Raw genomic sequence first — 19,943 nt, 5'->3', positions numbered from 1 at the left:
TTCTGCATTTCTACAGCATCCGTCTCTTTGGCACGGCTGTTTTTACCTCTCTCTCTTGACTAATGTGTCAGCACAGTTCTTGCTGATAAGAATCTACTGTTTAACAGCTGTATTCACCACCAAGTTTCGCAGCATTCATGTTGGCGGCTGTTCCCCTCCTCCATCTCAGTCCCAAGGAGAGGCTGAAATGTGAAGGGACCAGGGACTGAGCCGCAGGTGTCTGTGCAAGCAGAGGATCCTGCTCTGTGCCTGGTGAGGCTGAGCATCTGCAGTGAGCACCTCCATAAATCTCTGCTCGGAGCAGCTGGCCCTGAGATGTGACTCAGTCCACAAGCTGAGAGTGAACAGAAAATACTGCAACAAGACCTGCTGTTTAGTTCTCCTATAAAGATGCCCCCGTGCCTCACGCTGACTTACTCAGTATCCAGGCATTAAGTGGATAACCCCACCACCGCCACTATTTCTGCCTGGGGAGGAGTTGATCACTAATGTGGCTGGTTAAAATAGGTCTACCATTCATATGCAGCAGTTTTCTCTATGTGCATGTGTATGAACACACAAAGTAAAGCCTAAGAAATGCTCTTTCTTTCTCCAGTTTCCACTTGCTAACAGCTAAAAGAAGTGTCTTCCTTGTCGAAGTTTTCAAGAGTTTACTCAGCCTACTTAGGATCATGTACAATAGCAGCATGTGAAGAGCACTTCAAGTCTGAGATAGCACAAAAGGTCTCCCTGCACCTCACACAATCAATATACACGCTTTCTTCGGCAACCTCCTATTAGCATGTTTGCTTTGAACCTTGCAAATACCCCCTACTTAAAAATCAATCTGCTCCCAAGAGCCATTCGGTGGCCGTGCTTCCGTTGTGCTAATTCCGTGTGCACTCCTGGAGAGGGTATCTTCTCAGTAAGCAAAGCCCTTCAATGCTTCACATCACAGATCTTTCCCCTACATGTTTATTCTGACCAGAAAACATAGGTATCGTTTCTTGATCTCTAGAGAGCGATTGCCAGAGTGAGAGCTTTTTCTCTCCTGGATGTGTAGCACCTATTCTTGTTTTGCTAAGCGATCCTATCATCTTAAAGCAGAAATAAAAGCCGATTTACTCTTTCTAATCTGGCTGCCACTGCAACCCGCAATGGGAGCTCTTTGGGAGCAGAGATAATTTTCACTGGTTTACACCTACCCAGAAGTGACCGTGTAAAACAAAACTGTGCAATACCTTTGTGTTAACATGGTTTTCTGCTCATAGATAAATACTGCCTGAAAAATAGCATGCCATGCATAGAAAAAAAAACATTACTAGGAGTTCATTAGGAGCTTTTTATTGGGAGCATTTAGTATGCCCAGCTGCCTTCACTCAGGCCCCAGGTCCATCCACTGCAGCATCCTGTGGTTGGCAGCAGCCAGCAGAGAACACCTAGGAAAGACTGTACAAAGAAGGGGATATATTTTGATGTATATGAATACTCTCCCAGGACCCTGAGACGTGTGGCTCAGAGATTTCCCAAGCCGAATGTGTCTTTGTAGCTGGGAGCCTTTAATGGATTACTTTTTCCTTCATGGCTGCTTCTTGAACCCATGTAAATTTGCAGGGAAGGCAGGCAATTGTTGTGGCTGTGCAAGGACCTGCAGCTTAAACTGAGGGAAAAGAGGGAAATGTATAGAAAGTGGAAGCAGGGTTGTGCGGCCTGGGAGGAATACAGGGCTGTTGTCCGTGTGTGCAGAGATAGGATTAGGAAAGCCAAGGCGCAAATGGAGCTGAACTTGGCAAGGGATGTGAAAGACAACAAGAAGGGGTTCTACATGTACACAGGCAGGAGGAGACAGGCCAAGGAGAGCGTTCCCCTCTGATGAAAGGTAATGGGGAGCTGGCTTCCTCAGACATTGAAAAAGCTGAGGTGCTTTACCTCAGTCTTCATAGCTTCAGTCAGGCTGCCCATGTCTGTCAGGACCCTGAGCCTCTAGTTGAGGGTGTGGGGAGTGGATTCTGTCCCACTGTAACAGTGGAACAAGTCCAAGACTTTCTCAAACAATTGAATGTATGTAAGTCCATGGGGCCAGGTGATATCCATCCCAGCGTTCTGAGAGAGATGGCTGATGTGGTTGCTGAGCTACTCTCCATCATATCTGAAAAATCATGTATGACTGGTGAAGTCCCTGGACTGGAAAAAGGGAAAACTATCCCATTTTTAAGAAAGGGAGAAAGGAAGACCCAGGGAAATGCAGGCTAGTGAGTCTCTCCTCTGAGTCAGGAAAAGATCATGGGGCAGATCCTCCTAGGAGCTTTGTTAAGGCACATATGAGATAAAGAGGTGATTTGAGTCAGCCAACATGCTTCACCAAGGGCAGATCTTGCCTGACCAGTCTGGTGGCCTTCTATGATGGAGTGGTGGCATCGGTGGACAGGGAAAGGGCGATGATTGTCATCTACCTGCACTTCTACAAGGCTTTTGGCATGATCCCTCATCACATCCTTCTCTCTAAATTAGAGAGGTGTGGATTTGAAGGATGCACTGTTCAATGGATTAGGAATTGGCTGGCTGGACACAGCCAAAGGGTTGTGATCAATGGTTCTGAGTCAGGGTGGAGGCCAGGCACAAGCACTGTCACTCAGGAGTCGTTACTGGGACCATGCTCTTCAACATCTTCATCAATGACACAGACAATGAAATCGAGTACAGCCTCTGCAAGTTTGCAGATGACACCAAGCTGAGCAGTGCATCTGATATATTGGAGGGAAGGGAAGCCATCCAGACGGCCCTGGATAGGCTGAAGAAGTAGGTCCCTATGGGGGCCTAAGGGAATGGCTGTTTACAAGAGGGGACAGTGATAGGACAAGGGGGAAAGGTTATAATCTGAGATAGGGGAGGTTTAGGTGAGATATTAGAAGGAAGTTTTCACAAAGAGGGTGGTGAAGCACTGGAACAGGTTGCCCAAGGAGATTGTGGATGCCCCATCCCTGGAGGCATTCAAGGCCAGGCTGGATGTGGCTCTGGGCAGCCTGGTCTGGTGGTTGCTGACCCTGCACATAGAAGCAGGGTTGAAACCAGATGATCATTGTGGTCCTTTTCAACCCAGGCCATTCTGTGATTCTGTGAATGTATGAAATATTTCAACAGCCACAAAATCATGTCTCAGGGACTTCACAGGTGTCCCCCACATAAACAAATAGAAGCAGGGGCCAGATAAAGATAATAAGAAAAGATATTCATCTTTTCCTGCACAACAGTTGCCAGGTTATACATTAGTCATGGAATGGCAGGAGTATCGCTCCCAAGAGATTCTCTGAGCACTGATATCTAGTAGATAACAGTGACTGAGATTAACTCCAGCCTGGGCTTTCCAAAAATTACAAATAATCGCAAATATAACCCAAAGCAATGACATATCTGGCTTCCACATGGGTTTTATACCTAGCTCAAATGCTGCCTTTATTCATTTACTTATTTATTTATTGTTACTGCTGCTGCAGCTCTGCCTCATCTCTTTGGTGCAGCCTCCTGCAGCGAAGTGCAGCTGGAAGCCTTCAGAACCATGACTGTGACAGAACTACGGCCACAGCAGTGGCTGCACAAAACTTCTGACTTCAAAGGAGTTTGCAGTGTCCCAGGCACACAGTGCTCTGTGACCACGGGGACAATGAAAACATCACAGAGCAACAGGTGGTGACATCACCAAGCAAAGGACTGTGACCACTCCACCTTCGCTGAGTGCCTTTGGGCGTGGGCAGAGCCTGGTCCAGTTTGTTTGTGCCTGGACTCCTGCCGAGCATATGTGCGAGGCTTGGAGGTGGAACGAGCGTTTTGCTTGGGTGTTGGGTTGTGCTTTGGGGACTGTGGGCAGCGGCTCTCAGTGCCCATCCCTACAGCCATCACCTGCATTTCCCTGGCCTGCCTGGCTCAGGAAGCCGGGTCCTACGAGGCGCACGTGTAGCAGCAGAGGTGAGCTGTGAGGTGACATGTCCCCCAGGGTGGCAATGGGGTGAACGCTGGGATGTGGGGAGCTGACAGGGCTGCAGCCTGAGCCTGTGTGGCTTTAGAGCAGCCAAGGCGTGGGGCCAGGAAGGGTTCCTGCTGAGGGCCTGGGATATTTCTTCTGTCTGATCCTGGGACAACGTCTGACCGTGGCCTCTCTCCCTTCTTGCAGTGCGCAACTTTCATCCCTGTGATGTTGGTGAGGGGGGAGCGGATCTTCACGCTCAGTCCCCAGCAGGCCACAGCATGAACATGATGGCAGCAGAGCAGGCATGGATATGTCCTATCTGCCGTGATGGGCGAAAAGACGTGGCCTATGCGGTACCTTGCTGCCACAAGTTCTGCCTGGGCTGAATCCTGCGCTGGGCCAAGCAGAGCAACAGCTGCCCACTCTGCAGGACGGTCATGTCTGTCATCAAGGTTGATGAGTGGAGCAACGACGATAACCTGGACTTCATCATCCAGCCCCCAGCACAGCCTGTACCCGCCTGCTTCCAGGCAGCCGCTGCTCCTGCCTACAGCCTCTACAGCTCTTTGCCATCTCCTTCACCATCCCCTTTACCATCTCCTGTGCCCTTTCTGTCGCTGCCAGAGGAGCAGGACGGGGAAGAAGTAGAAGAGCAGGATGCTCAGCAGGCAGATGAAGAGGAGGCTCAGGATGGAGAGGAGCAGTGGGGAGAGGAGGCAGAGGAGCAGCATGATGAGGAGGCAGAGCAGCTGCAACCTGATGAGGCAGATGAAGAGGAGGCAGAGCAGGTGCCTGTGGGAGGTCTCCTGCCTGAGGTCTGGGCAGCTGTGTTCAGGCGGCACCAGCAGATCCTGGACCCTGTGCTGCTCTGGCTGCGGCAAGAGCTGAGAGCCATCTTTGGGGCACAGTGGTGGCCGGCACTGTCAATGGAGACCATCATCCTGAATGCTCTGTGCGATTTCGGGCTGGACAGCGAGGCCCTGCTCCAGGACGTGTGGCCTGTCCTGGAGGACAGAGCAGAGACACTCATCCAGGGCCTCATCCACACCGCTGTGTGCCAGTGCGCTGAGGAGGCCCATAGGCAGCTGGGCCTCCAAGGTGCCGCCGTGTCCAGGGAGCAGCAGGACGGCCCTCTGCCCGTTCCTGGCCCTGCAGCCTCCCCACCAGTGACCCTCAGCTCACAGCCTGCAAGTCCCAGCACACAGGACCTGACCAGCACACCAGAGGCTGTCCTTCGGGGCTGCCCCAGTCACTGCCCCGCTGGGCACATCCCGAGGGAACCGGAGGAGCCCCATGAGGACATGGAGCAGGGTGCAGCAGCAGGGCCCTCTGCTCAGGGCAGCAGCTCCTCTGCTCCTGGCTGCTCACCTGGTGGGGCCCAGCGGCCCCCTAAGAGAAGGGCTGACAGTGACCGTGACCCAGACCAGCCCTGCAAGAGGCTGCGCCGTTGGCGACACTAGAAGACTCTTGAATTGCAAATAAAAGTAGAAAAGATTATTCCACAAAGGCTCAGCTTTACTCCATAGCTGGCGATCCACGCTCGCAGTGCATATAGAGAAAAAATGGTGGGCAAATGTTCATAACAACAAATTAAACAGAACATAGTTGATTTTTGTTCAGATTCTGATGTGCTTACTGTTATTTTCTCAGACCCTTCTCTGCATGCAAAGTGTGATTCAATTGCAGTACTTACATAATAAGATGTTTTTCAACATACAAGCATTGAAACTGGTTCTCAAAAAGAAAACTGTGTGAAAGACATTCAAACTGCTTCAGAATGCTACTACATCCTCTTTCAAGTAAGAAATTGAAAAAAGAATCACTGCTAGAAAAATGGGAAGAAGAAAAAGCAAGGAGATAGTGAGGAAAATCAAAGTATTAATGTGGGATGTCCCTCATCTAACTAATTCTACAAAGGTAATACTTGTAGGACAGTGCAGACTAGAAAGAGTGAGGCTGAACTTAATACAAAGGCAGCATTTCCCCTGAAAGCTAGAGATGATATATTCACACCAAGCTGAGCATTGCATTTGATATATGGGAGGGAAGCCATCCAGATGGTCCTGGATAGGCTAAAGAAGCAGGCCCATGAGAGCCTAATGAAGCTCAATAAGGCCAAGTGCAGGCTGCTGCACTTGGGCTGGGGCAATCCCAGGTATTTTTACAAACTGAGAGAAGAACCTCTTGAGCGCAGCCCTGTGGAGAAGGACGTGGTGGTCTTGGTGGACAAGAAGCTGGACATGAGCCAGCAGTGTGCGCCTGCAGCCCAGAAGGCCAGCTGTGTTCTGGGCTGCATTAAAAAAGGGGTGGCCAGCAGGGAGAGGGAGGTGATTGTCCCCCTCTGCTCAGCTCTTGTGAGGCCCCATCTGCAGTACTGCGTCCAGGCCTGGGGCCTCCAGCACAGGAAGGATGTGGAGCTCTTGGAGCGGGTCCAGAGGAGGGCTGCTAAGATGATCAGAGGGCTGGAGCACCTCTCCTATGAGGAAAGGTTGAGGGAACTGGGCTTGTTTAGCTTGGAGAAGAGAAGGCTCCAGGGAGACCTCATTGTGGCCTTCCTTTCAGTACCTGAAGGGAGCATATGAACAGGAAGGGGTATGGCTGTTTACAAGGGGGGGTAGCGACAGGACAAGGGGGAATGGTTTTAAACTGAGACGGGAGATTTAGGTGAGATATTAGGAAGAAGTTTTTCACACAGAGGGTGGTAACACACTGGAACAGGTTGACCAAGGAGGCTGAGGATGCCCCATCCCTGGAGGCATTGAAGGCCAGGCTGGACGTGGCTCTGGGCAGCCTGGTCTGGTGGTTGGTGATCCTGCACGTAGCATGGGGGTTGAAACCAGATTTTCTTCCTTTTCAACCCAGGCCATTCTATGATTCTGTGATTGTATGAAATATTTCAGCAGCCACAAAATCATGTGTCAGGGACTTCACAGCTGTCCCCCAGCTACAAAGAGGATCACTTTCATGCCTCTGTCCCAGGCGCACCACCTGCCAGGTCCAAGTATGTTGAAGGTCGTTCTGCCATCATGAAATGCTGCTATAAGATATTCTGAGTGATGAAGACTAGTCAGCTATGAGACGGACCTTTCAAATGAGCCTCCTCAGGCATTTCGCTTACCACTGTGCTATTTTACTCCATCCTTACTGACTGTAAGGTGTCATTTTTTTTCCAACAGACAACAACCAAACTATCTCAGTGCTATAAATAACACTCAGAAGCTTCACATCAATCATTCTGTTTTCTCAGTGTCTTTTCAGGCTATTGTGATCTTCATTTCTTTTATTATGCTGTTCATAGCAAGGCTTATACTTTGGCTGTGGAAAGCAAGGATGCAGAGAAATGCAAAAGTCATTCCTGTCTGGGAGTATCTGGGAAAGAGCCATCAAAAGGAGGAGTGAAGCTTCAGAAGTTTCAACGTTAAGACCTCCATCCTTCTGTGTTTAAGGAGAAGCTGGGTACGGGCTGACAAACAGAAGGTGAAAACCACCAAAGCACATTCAGTGGAAGTGGACAGAGAAATAGGGTGTTGTTTTTTTCCCAGCCCACCACTCTCACTGTTTCGCATAACCAAATGCAAACAGTTTGAAAATGCCATGGTGCTGAATGTCTGTATGAGCCTCGAGCCTGCCCTGCTTTCCATACTGCAGTAGAGCATTACTTCTGTACATGAAAAGCAGTAGTAAAATGTCACCGTTCTGATTTGGCTTCTCTTTAAATAAGAAGGAGGGATTTGTGCTGTTTGGAAATTCTGAATTGACATCAACTAGGAAATATTTTTTCAGCAATTGAGGAGACGTCCAGCTGTACTGACAGCTTCAGAAAACCACGTCAAGCAATTAGATGTGGCTGTTAATTACATGTGGAATCACACAGCCATTTAATTACATGTGGAATCACACAGCCATTCTCTACTAATATTCAGGTTCCAAGAAAAACCAGGACTGGCTGTATTCTGGAGTAATTTTCTTCTTTGAGAAACAGGACCATCTAGTGGTTAAGACAGAAATTATCGTCTTGCTTGTCACGGAGCAACAAGTGAATGTCCATAGCTTGCAAATAAAAGGGTGTATCAAACTCTAACTGTATACCTACAGCTAAACCTAACGGTGTATGACCCAGATCTCTAGGAAGCTGGACTGGATATTCATGTGCCTCCCACTAGCAAGGTGCCAAGTTTTCCCGGTTTGCCCAGTTAGTACAGGCCTACTGGGCAGCTCAGGCATGGGCTGCATGCAGCTAAGAGCATTGACCAATCTCCCTAAGCCTTTCTTTGCCACACTGCACCAAATGTAGAGCCCAGATGGAAAAATACAAGCCAGGCTTGGCTTGGTTACAGCCACCTTCCAAACCACACTGCTGAGAGTGTAGGTAGAGAAAATATTTCTTGTGAAACTTTTGCTGTTCTTCCTCCCTCCACCACACTGCCCTCTGCACAGTGCTAAGGTATGCATGGCTTCTGAATGCAGCTGGCTATAGTAGACTTCACACAGCAGAAGGGAAGATTACAGTTCAAGAAAAGAAATCGAGCTAGGAAATACTTCGGCCTGTCTTGAAGGATCCAGCAATACATCCCAGCATTCTGACATACCTGGGGGGGGGGGGGTATATTAGCATGGCATTTTGCACAGAATTGGACTTTTTGCCTGCATTATATTTTTCATATGCATGCCAATGAAACCCTGGATTTCATCCTTGGAGCTGAACCAGTCATAAATTACCTTCAATGATTCACATACTGCTAAACAGATGGACTGAAAAAAAAAGTTCTAATTGCTATTCATAAGCAGGTCTTGCAACCATTACACTTAAATAGCTTGTAGCCATGATCAAGGTAATTGGAAAAGATATTCATCTTTTCCTGCACAACAGTTGCCAGGTTATACATTAGTCATGGAATGGCAGGAGTATCGCTCCCAAGAGATTCTCTGAGCACTGATATCTAGTAGATAACAGTGACTGTGATTAACTCCAGCCCGGGCTTTCCAAAAATTACAAATAATCGCAAATATAACCCAAAGCAACGACATATCTGGCTTCCACATGGGTTTTATACCTAGCTCAAATGCTGCCTTTATTCATTTACTTATTTATTTATTGTTACTGCTGCTGCAGCTGTGCCTCATCTCTTTGGTGCAGCCTCCTGCAGCGAAGTGCAGCTGGAAGCCTTCAGAACCATGACTGTGACAGAACTACGGCCACAGCAGTGGCTGCACAAAACTTCTGACTTCAAAGGAGTTTGCGGTGTGTCATAGGTTACCCTAAAATCTACCGGCACCCATGACAGGGGTATAGACGGCCTGCAGGGCCGCTATCCCAAAAGGAAAAGAAAACAGGGAAAGAGAAAATAAATACAGCGGCAGCGATCTAAGGAGGCACACTATTTTACTAAATACTATATCGGAATACAGAATAACACAATATAATGTAATATAATTGGAATTAAGGCTAACGAATCAAGTAAAATAAGAGAGAGTGAGTCCCGAAACCGAGAGGCCTACTGTAACTCTAGGCGAAACGGCTGGAACGCTTCCACACACTCCCCCATGGCTGGCAGGATCCGAGAGAGCGAGTCCAGCACTGAAGTGAGATTATATAGTCCTGGTCATATGACTGACCGTGGTGCTCCCTGGGACATGTAGTCTTCTTTCTGTGAGCAGCAGATTCGTCAAAATTATCTATGCTTAACATGATGTTATGATGTGGAATACTGATAGCAAAATTACAACATTGCAAAACCATGACACGGTGTCCCAGGCACACAGTGCTCTGTGACCACGGGGACAGTGAAAACATCACAGAGCAACAGGTGGTGACATCACCAAGCAAAGGACTGTGACCACTCCACCTTCGCTGAGTGCCTTTGGGCGTGGGCAGAGCCTGGTCCAGTTTGTTTGTGCCTGGACTCCTGCCGAGTGTATGTGCGAGGCTTGGAGGTGGAACGAGCGTTTTGCTTGGGTGTTGGGTTGTGCTTTGGGGACTGTGGGCAGCGGCTCTCAGTGCCCATCCCTACAGCCATCACCTGCATTTCCCTGGCCTGCCTGGCTCGGGCAGCCGGGTCCTACGAGGCGCACGTGTAGCAGCAGAGGTGAGCTGTGAGGTGACATGTCCCCCAGGGTGGCAATGGGGTGAGCGCTGGGATGTGGGGAGCTGACAGGGCTGCAGCCTGAGCCTGTGGGGCTTTAGAGCAGCCAAGGCGTGGGGCCAGGAAGGGTTCCTGCTGAGGGCCTGGGATATTTCTTCTGTCTGATCCTGGGACAACGACTGACCGTGGCCTCTCTCCCTTCTTTCAGTGCGCAACTTTCATCCCTGTGGTGCTGGTGAGGGGGGAGCGGATCCTCACGCTCAGTCCCCAGCAGGCCACAGCGTGAACATGATGGCAGCAGAGCAGGCATGGATATGTCCTATCTGCCGTGATGGGCGAAAGGACGTGGCCTGTGCGGTACCTTGCTGCCACAAGTTCTGCCTGGGCTGAATCCTGCGCTGGGCCAAGCAGAGCAACAGCTGCCCGCTCTGCAGGACGGTCATGTCTGTCATCAAGGTTGATGAGTGGAGCAACGACGATAACCTGGACTTCATCATCCAGCCCCCAGCACAGCCTGTACCCGCCTGCTTCCAGGCAGCCGCTGCTCCTGCCTACAGCCTCTACAGCTCTTTGCCATCTCCTTCACCATCCCCTTTACCATCTCCTGTGCCCTTTCTGTCGCTGCCAGAGGAGCAGGACGGGGAAGAGGTAGAAGAGCAGGATGCTCAGCAGGCAGATGAAGAGGAGGCTCAGGATGGAGAGGAGCAGTGGGGAGAGGAGGCAGAGGAGCAGCAGGCTGAGGAGGCAGAGCAGCTGCAACCTGATGAGGCAGATGAAGAGAAGGCAGAGCAGGTGCCTGTGGGAGGTCTCCTGCCTGAGGTCTGGGCAGCTGTGTTCAGGCGGCACCAGCAGATCCTGGACCCTGTGCTGCTCTGGCTGCGGCAAGAGCTGAGAGCCATCTTTGGGGCACAGTGGTGGCCGGCACTGTCAATGGAGACCATCATCCTGAATGCTCTGTGCGATTTCGGGCTGGACAGCGAGGCCCTGCTCCAGGACGTGTGGCCTGTCCTGGAGGACAGAGCAGAGACACTCATCCAGGGCCTCATCCACACTGCTGTGTGCCAGTGCGCTGAGGAGGCCCATTGGCAGCTGGGCCTCCAAGGTGCTGCTGTGTCCAGGGAGCAGCAGGACGGCCCTCTGCCCGTTCCTAGCCCTGCAGCCTCCCCACCAGTGACCCTCAGCTCACGGCCTGCAAGTCCCAGCACACAGGACCTGACCAACACACCAGAGGCTGTCCTTCGGGGCTGCCCCAGTCACTGCCCCGCTGGGCACATCCCGAGGGAACCGGAGGAGCCCCATGAGGACATGGAGCAGGGTGCAGCAGCAGGGCCCTCTGCTCAGGGCAGCAGCTCCTCTGCTCCTGGCTGCTCACCTGGTGGGGCCCAGCGGCCCCCTAAGAGAAGGGCCGACAGTGACCGTGACCCAGACCAGCCCTGCAAGAGGCTGCGCCGTCAGCGACACTAGGAGACTCTTGAATTGCAAATAAAAGTAGAAAAGATTATTCCACAAAGGCTCAGCTTTACTCCATAGCTGGCGATCCACGCTCGCAGTGCATATAGAGAAAAAATGGTGGGCAAATGTTCATAACAACAAATTAAACAGAACATAGTTGATTTTTGTTCAGATTCTGATGTGCTTACTGTTACTTTCTCAGACCCTTCTCTGCATGAAAAGTGTGATTCAATTGCAGTACTTACATAATGTTTTTCAACATAAAAGCATTGAAACTGGTTCTCAAAAAGAAAACTGTGTGAAAGACATTCAAACTGCTTCAGATTGTTACTATGTCCTCTTTAAGTCAGAAATTGAAAAGAGAATCACTGCTAGAAAAATGGGAAGAAGAAAAAGCAAGGAGACAGTGAGGAAAATGAAAGTATTAATGTGGGATGCCCCTCATTTAACTAATTCTACAAAGGTAATACTTGTAGGACAGTGTAGACTGGAGAGAGTGTGGCTGAACTTAATACAAAAGCTGCATTTCCCCCTGAAAGCTAGAGATGATATAGTAGAAATTGTCTTTTTTTTGAACCTGTCTAACGTAGCCTGGGAGCATCATGTAGGAAAGTATACCTTTATTTACCTTTTTAGACAAGTGCACTTTCTAGTATAAAACATGAAGACAAAATCAGATGGGTTTAGATGGCAAGACATCTACAACGGATTTGCCTTAAAAGCTATGCCCCAAAAGTATGTATAGGAATCATAATTTCTCATTACTGCAAGTATAATTAGTGTCTTTTTTACCTCTTTTTATTCCTGTTAGTTTGGAGTAGCCATGGCAGAGAGGGAAGAAGCTGAGTTTTTTATGTCTTGCACATTATCACTCCTGTTTCTTATTAGGGATTTTGATTACCTCCCATTTTGATGTTTCTGAGCAATGGATCAGAGCTTAGCTGAGGTCTGTTATCCTTTTTTCATAGTACCAGAATTGGATAAAATCAAGATTGACAATAATTTAAATCACTCTCCATGTGCTGGAGACTGTGTGATGCTTTCCTGAAAAGATTTTTCTTGTTCCTATGTGCTGAAGCACTGAAAGAAGCTAATGGAATACAACAGGGTACAAGATTATAAGACAGGATTACACCCATATGAATGCCATCTGCACTTGCTAATACATCTGGATAGGTAACATCAAAGGAGAGAAAATTGGGGATCCTGGAGGATTGCTTGAGTGAGAAATTCAAAGGAAACAACTCAATGAATGCTGTGTTCAGAGATACAAAAAGGGGTGCTCACTCTTCCTAGAAAATACCTCTGGCACATACTTCACATAAAGCTTCTTCACAGAACCACACAATTGCAGGGGTTGGAAGAGACCTCTAGAGATCATCGAGTCCTGCCCCCAGCTTCTTCCCATCAAGACACTCCTGTGCAGGTTATCAGTTATCTTAGTCAGCACAGAATATTATTCCCTCTTTCTACTCCAATTTACTATTCCAGTGTTAAAACAATTGCACAAATCTGCCTCCTCTGCCTCTGTTTCCCTCTTCCTCCATACACATCCATGCAGTTACATATTCAATTAATAAATACTTCTGCAGACAAGCCTTGGGTGCTGAGGTCTAAGGTGAGGCCTAAGAGAGTCTGTACTCCCAAACCATCTGAAGAGGCCTCGGTGACCCGGGGCTTCTCTGGGGAAGCGGCGCACTGCGAACATAAACGTACGCACACAAATAGGCCCCAGAGCTGAGGCTGCGGGCCCAGCAGCCATCTGCTTCCCCAGCGGCGGCGCGGTGCACGCCGGGTACTGTAGTCCTTCTGCACGGAGCGGCGCCGCGCGCCCCAGAGCAGTGCGGAGGGGAGAACTCGAGTTCCCGTGAGGCAGCGCGGGGCCGGCGGGGGCGCTCAGGTGCGCGGCGCGGGAGATCCGCCATTTTGTGAGGAGAAGCGGCGGCCGCTGCTCGTTAGCGGTACGACGGGGCGGCGTGCCGCGGGGGACTCCGAGCGCTGTTTTCCGTCGGTGTTCGCTCTTTTTCTCATTCCTTTCTCTTTCTGCTCCCCTCGCAGGTTCGTCCGCCTCCTTGTGTTCTTGTTATCCCACCCCTCGTTCTTTCCCCACCCTCCCCGCTCCCTCCCCTCCCCGCCCCCGCCGGCACTGCGGAGCCGCAGACGTGACCCGAGCGGAGCCAGCCGCGGCCTTTCCCCGCTGCGTCAGCCTCTCGCCGCAGAATCGCATGTCATCTATCCAGAACCTCCAATCCTTCGGTAAGAGTCCGCCGGCTGCCGTTCCCTATTCCGGGGAGCCGCGGAGCCGGCCCCAAACGAGCCCCGGTCGGTGTCAGGGCCGCTGGAGCCCCTTGTGCAGCGCCATTTCCCAGCGCTGCGGTCCGTGGCCGCTTCGGGCAGTCAGTCCTTGTGCCCAGACAAAGGGTGACAGAAGCAAGGACGTCCAACTGCTTGTTGCCTTGTATCAGAAATAACGTAGCGAGCCGGAGCAGGGAGGGTTTTGTCCCCCTGCGCTTGGCACGGGTGAGGCCACACCTGCAATACTGCGCTTAGTTTTAGGCCCTTCACTAAAGGAGGCTGAGACCTTGGAATATATCCAAAGAAGAGCAACAAAGCTGTGAGGGCACTGTAGCAGTTGAGGGAACTGGGATTGTTTAGTCTGGAGGAGCTAAGGGAAGACCTGGTTTCTCTCTGCAGTCACCTGAAAGGAGCCTGTGGTTGACCTCTTTTCCCACCTAACAAGTGGGAATGAGAGGGAATGGCCTCAAGTTGCACCAGGGGATGTTCAGGATATTAGGAAAAATCTCTTTATCAGAAAGAGCAGCGATGCAGTGTCACAGGCTGCCCAGGGGGGTGGTGGAGGGCACTGTCCCTGGAGGTGTTCAAGAAACACAGAGATGTGGTGCTGAGGGATGTGGTCAGTGGGAATGGTGGGGTGTGGGTGGGTCATTGGTTGGACTAGGTGATCTTAGATGTCTTTTCTAACTGTAACGATTGTGTGATTTCATTACCTGGAAACACTTCTTTTGAAATGTCTTGCTGTTTCACCCATGTTAGGTACATTTAAGCTTGGAAGAGCTTCAGAGCTGGCGTTTCTGCATTTAAAGGCTAAATAACCTTATTAAAATTCTTGCCTAAAGTTACTTGCAAGGGGTTGGTTGAGAGACTGCATCTTGTGTCTCATAGTGTCTGTTGCTATGTTTTACATTTTAGAGCTAGGAGTTACGTCTGTGACTGAAAATGCTGCTAATGTGGTTGTCATGGCATACAGTTTATGTTCTGAACTTGTAAAGGAGTGTTCGTGCAGGAGTTTTTCTATTTTTCTGTACTTTTCTGATTTAAAAAAATATGACCACCTTACAGACTTTTTCCCTTAAAATACTTAATGACTGCCTGAAACATGATGTGCTTTTAAAAGCACATATAGGAACCTTCATTTCAGGTGCAGAGCTTTGCAGTTTACAAGACGTAAATAGTGCGGTAAAATGGTACTGTGGCTGAAAAGTGTTATATCCAAGCAGCTGTCAAAAGGCACTGTTGTGTTGGTAGGTTAGGTAAGGCTTAATACAGCTTTAAAAAAGTAGTTTGGTTTTAAGAGATTTTGAAAAAGGGTGAAATTATACCTTAAAAAAAGACATTGTGAGGTGAGAAATTGTTGTGTTTTGAGCTTGTTCTTTTTTCCTTCTGTGGGATTTAGATGGATGTTTTTCTTCTTGTAGACCCCTTTGCTGATGCTACAAAGGGCGACGACTTACTCCCGGCCGGGACTGAGGATTACATTCATATAAGGATCCAACAGCGAAACGGAAGAAAGACTCTAACCACTGTCCAGGGAATTGCAGATGATTATGACAAGAAGAAACTTGTGAAAGCCTTCAAGAAGGTGAAATTGTTGATTTAAGAATAAAGATGAAAGGGTTATGATAGCTACTGATGTCAAGTAACCAAACATTTGTTTTATATCGTTCTTTATAGTGCACATCACTTTTGAGGTTCCTTTCCCGTAGCTTTCTCAAAAGCTCCATCGATGATGCTTGCTTTTTTTGTTAAAAAGCTGAGTTTCTTTCCTGTTAATAAAATTCAGCATATTCTGAATTTTTCATTTACGTTTCACAAATGTTTGACATTGTTGATGTAAGGAATAAGGTCAGTTGGAGATAAACTATTTCTACATTCCGGCTTCTGTCAGGGCTGGGTTACCATTGAAGTAGAGACTTGAGTTTTTCTAGGGTAAGAATACTTTTATTTTCAGTAGTGCAGAGCTGAAAGACTACTTTAGGCTTTTGGTTTTTTGTTCTTGTAGTTAGTATTGGCCAGTTCCTTTTGCATGGTAGCTAATCCACTCTTTACTTGAATTTCCTATCAGCAGTTTAGTTTTTCTCTCTGTATATATCAGACACATTCAGTTTGCTCTTGGAATGAGGTTAGAGTACATCTAGCCTTTGCTGCGCTTGGCATTGGAATTTAGTGAGCAGCTTTTGTGACCAGATTCTCTTGAAAAAGCTTACTAAGCAAAATCATAGTGAGCACTGGATGTCTTACAATATAAATCTCTCTCTGTAGAAATTTGCTTGTAATGGTACTGTGATTGAGCATCCTGAATACGGCGAAGTTATCCAGCTTCAAGGTGACCAGAGGAAGAACATTTGCCAATTCCTGTTGGAGGTGAGGAACTAGAGATAAATACCATGCAGTATTCTAAACCTGCCTGGAAGTAATAGTGCAATGGATGACGGTGATGTTAATTAGGCAGTTAAATACATGTATTGTAGTTCCTTTATATTTGCAGCCAAAAAGCAGAATGACATTTGCAGGATCAGTGACCTTGAGCAAAACTGTTGCTTTAGAATGCATTTACCCTGCTACAGCATACGTTTTGTTTTCTGGCAGCACAACTCGAGTTCTTTGTAAATCAAGTGCTTGATGCAAAGCATAGTTTTAAAACTCACGCTTCTGTAGAGGAAGAAGCTGTTATCACTATCTTACTGATGTAAATCATGATGCAGGGATTCTAGACCATTGAGGACTGAGTGGTAGGACTACAAAACAGATCCAGCATCTGACGGGATTTTATTTTTTGTGCAGTAAATTCTTCTCTGTGGCCCAGAAATAGTCCAGAAAACAGAACACTGCTTTCTTGAGTATATACTGCATTTCAGTTTCTTTAATCAAAGTAGAAGATTGCAGTGACTTAATACCACAGTATCTGACGCGTGGAAGCTGTACTGAAGTTTGTTGCTTTTCTCCTGTAGATTGGCATTGTTAAGGAAGAACAACTGAAGGTTCATGGTTTCTAACCCACCCCTACTCCCATGAAGAATCCTGCAGTGTTTGGTTCTACCCGGCCTGGCTCTTCTGTGAAAAATGTATCTTTGCAATGAATGGACTTCCCTATTACCTCACCATTCTGCATTGGTTTCAGATTTGCATGACTGTGTGAAACATGTGGTGTGTAGGCTAGAAACACATAAGAAAACTTCAGTAAGGTGGTAATGAAGACACTTGTGAACTTCAGCACATTTCCAATGGAAATGTTTTAGTGTTGATTGTTCAGTTGACTGTTCTTCACCTGACTTAAATGTGTGGGTTGTACTAAAATAGTGTGTGTTGTTGCTTGAAACAATAAAAGTTGATTCATGTATTTTCTGGGATATCTGAAATGCTTTAGCTTAAGGTTTAATCTAGTGCAGCAGCCTTACTACAGAGTGGCTGAAGTGTTTTGTGGCAAGTAGAGCTCGCTGCTTACTGAAAAAAAAGTGGCAAATCTACACAAAGTATTAGCTGGTGAATCAGTAGATTAGCTTGATGCGATCTTATGCTGTAGCTGTAAGACTAGAGCTTTGAGTCTTTTATGTAGGTGTATCTTAATAGCAGCATGGTAAGATGTTCTTTGTTGAGTAACTGAATCTTCTCTCCAAAATTTACTGCAGTATGTAGTAATGGTGTTAAGCGTAGTAGGACTAACATAAATTGATCTACTTAAAGCTGCTATTACTGAGAGTATATTAAACATTTAGGTCTTGAATGTTTCTCCCCAGTCAGTTGATTTTCATCTCTTCTGTCAGAGTGAAGGGGAACAATACTGAGTTGGATTCTGCAGTGACTGAGCATTTAACGTTGGCAGGCAGACTGCTTCTATTAGCTGGTAGTGTTAGCTGCAGAAGCAAGGAAAGAAACAGGCTCATCACTAAGGTTTTTTTTTTCTGGTATGCAAGTTTTAATAGGGAGGATTTTGTTGTGGCATTAGGGTGTTACTAGAGGAAGCTGATTTAGGTTTTATTCAATGTTATAATAGAGGTTTTGGAGTTTTTTTCTACCAAGCTCCTCATCTAGTTTTAGTTAACTGAAGGTATTTAGTATTTTGTGTGCAAGACACGTCTTAACAGAATGAAATGACTTTGAAAGGTGAACATGGGGGGGAAAAAATTGATTACCAAACTTGACAGCAAGAATGTGAGAAGTTTTCCTGTTTATTACCACCTGTGGCTGTATTCATGTTCAGAGGCTTGCCTTTCTAGACAAATGCTCAGTTGTAACCCATTAGAACATTTGATGAGTTCAGGTAAGAACCTTTATGCCACTAACAACTATTAGGGGAGCACTGCAGAGCAATCATATAACATTTTTGTACTCTGTGGTGTAGATAATTGTACTTAAGAATCCACTTTTCAGTCTCTTCAAATTTCCATGCATTCTTCCTGGTGTTACAGGCCTTTCTGTTCCAGAAGGGTGTCCCAGAAGAGAGAATATTGTTAAGGTGTAATGTGCTTAGGATGAGGAGGAAATGCCTCCTGAAAACATAAAATATCAACACATGGAACTAAAATCCAAAGAATGAGAAGTATTATGCTAGTCTTGCACATTAGTGAGATAAAGTTATTGTTCCACAAGTTATCAAGTCCTGATTCACAGATGATTAATCCTTTGGTGTGTGTAGCACTTAACGATCTATATTTTATCAAATACTGGAAAAAGACATTCTATTTCAAAGCTTGTTCTATTGACAATAGGGGGAAAACAAACAACCAAAAAAAACAGTAGAGTCTCATGTTTCACTGATGCTACATGGGTACTTGTAGTGGGTTTTTGAATTGGAGATTAACAAATGATTAGCAAGTCTCATGTGTTACTGAGTCAGTCTTTGTTGCAGATGATGTTCCCTTAACTTTCATTACCTAAGCTGAGTCATTTCTCTGTAGTCATTCTACTCAAAATAAATGAGAAGCTTTATTTTGTTCATTTAAGAGTGCTTTCTGAAAGGAGGAGTCTTGAGTTGATAGGTGGCTTGATTTTTATGCTGTACTGGTGGAGCTGCCTGTGCTTTGACCTTTGAAGAACAAAAATGAGAGGGATTAAGTAATACATTTTAAGTTCAAATTGATGGGATTTGTTGTTGCAGCAAGCAAAAATTCATCTTGCTAAAAAGAATGCAGGAATTTGTCCTTGAACTGTTTAAAGCTAATGTCACGATGAGATTGTAGCTAACCATGTTACAAGCACAAGCCTCTGCTTCTTCCAGAGAAAAGGCTTGCACAATTTCATGTACTATTGTCTTGCACTGAGATTTCTGTCAAAACTCAGCCTACTTGAAATACAGCAAATACAGCCCTGTGTTTCAAGAAAGCTGAAGAACATGAGACTAGAAAAAAGAGCTATTTAAGTTACTGCTCGGGAAACATACTTTCACAGTGAAGCCAGTTTTCGAACTCTGTCTGTCCCAAAATAAATTAGAAAATAGATGTTGCCTGTAATTATTGAGGCAGGAAAAGGGCGCTAGTAATAGAAAACACTTGTAAACCTGCAGGGTCCTAGGCTGTGGCAAGCTCAGACTGCAGATAGTGGTGTTTTCTTTTGTTGGAATATCGTGAACCTTCTGTACTCCGTATCTCCGGGGTTGCCTCCTTTTCAATACCAAAGTTTAGTTGCTTGCTGCAGTTGGGTGCAGAAACTGCTATTTTGTAGCCTTGCTGTGCAGAGGTATGTTAGGCTACTATCGCTGGCCAATAAGCTGAAGTAAGCTGTTGTACAGATAAATTATTGGAACTGGCTGTACAGAGCATACGTCTTTGTTTAAGGAGACTGTTGCTTCCCAAACTCTGGTAGCAGTCAGTATTTGTAGAAGGTAGTGGTTTAAGTCTGAAAGCTTTCCATTTTCTGTGAACTAGGCACTTCACCTGCCCATGTGGGCTGCCAAGTCTGGCCCTTTGTTTCAGAGACAAATGTGAGGAGCACAGCTATGGGCAGATGAGCAGTAAATTTTCCAAGCAAAAACCTTAGAAAAGGAGTGCACAAATTGAACCAATGAATAGTATGTGCACAATAGCATATGAGCACGACATATCTAAAAACAAAGCAGAGTTCTGCATTTATCCCCTTCTACCAGCCTGACTGTAATAGGTATTCTGGTGCCTTATAGATGCTTGATGTATTCACAAACCACCAGTAAGCAAGGGTGAGGCAGTGCCCCC

At 47.0% G+C, this 19,943-nt stretch overlaps 1 protein-coding gene across 1 annotated transcript; it reads left to right on the top strand.

Annotated features, from left to right (window-relative positions):
- The first annotated feature begins 13,275 nt into the window (after positions 1–13,275).
- Positions 13,276–18,719, top strand: EIF1B (eukaryotic translation initiation factor 1B). The gene is made up of 5 exons (XM_072328282.1): positions 13,276–13,439; positions 13,537–13,734; positions 15,195–15,358; positions 16,039–16,140; positions 16,728–18,719. The coding sequence occupies exons 2-5, from the start codon at positions 13,704–13,706 to the stop codon at positions 16,770–16,772; spliced, it is 342 nt and encodes a 113-aa protein (XP_072184383.1). The 5' UTR covers positions 13,276–13,439; positions 13,537–13,703; the 3' UTR covers positions 16,773–18,719.
- The last annotated feature ends 1,224 nt before the right edge of the window (positions 18,720–19,943 follow it).

This window comes from Excalfactoria chinensis, chromosome 2 (assembly GCF_039878825.1).
Source record: "Excalfactoria chinensis isolate bCotChi1 chromosome 2, bCotChi1.hap2, whole genome shotgun sequence".
In the NCBI taxonomy this organism is placed as follows: domain Eukaryota; kingdom Metazoa; phylum Chordata; class Aves; order Galliformes; family Phasianidae; genus Excalfactoria; species Excalfactoria chinensis.
The sequence above is the reverse complement of the archived record's forward strand: the minus strand, read 5'-3'. Positions and strand labels throughout refer to the sequence as shown.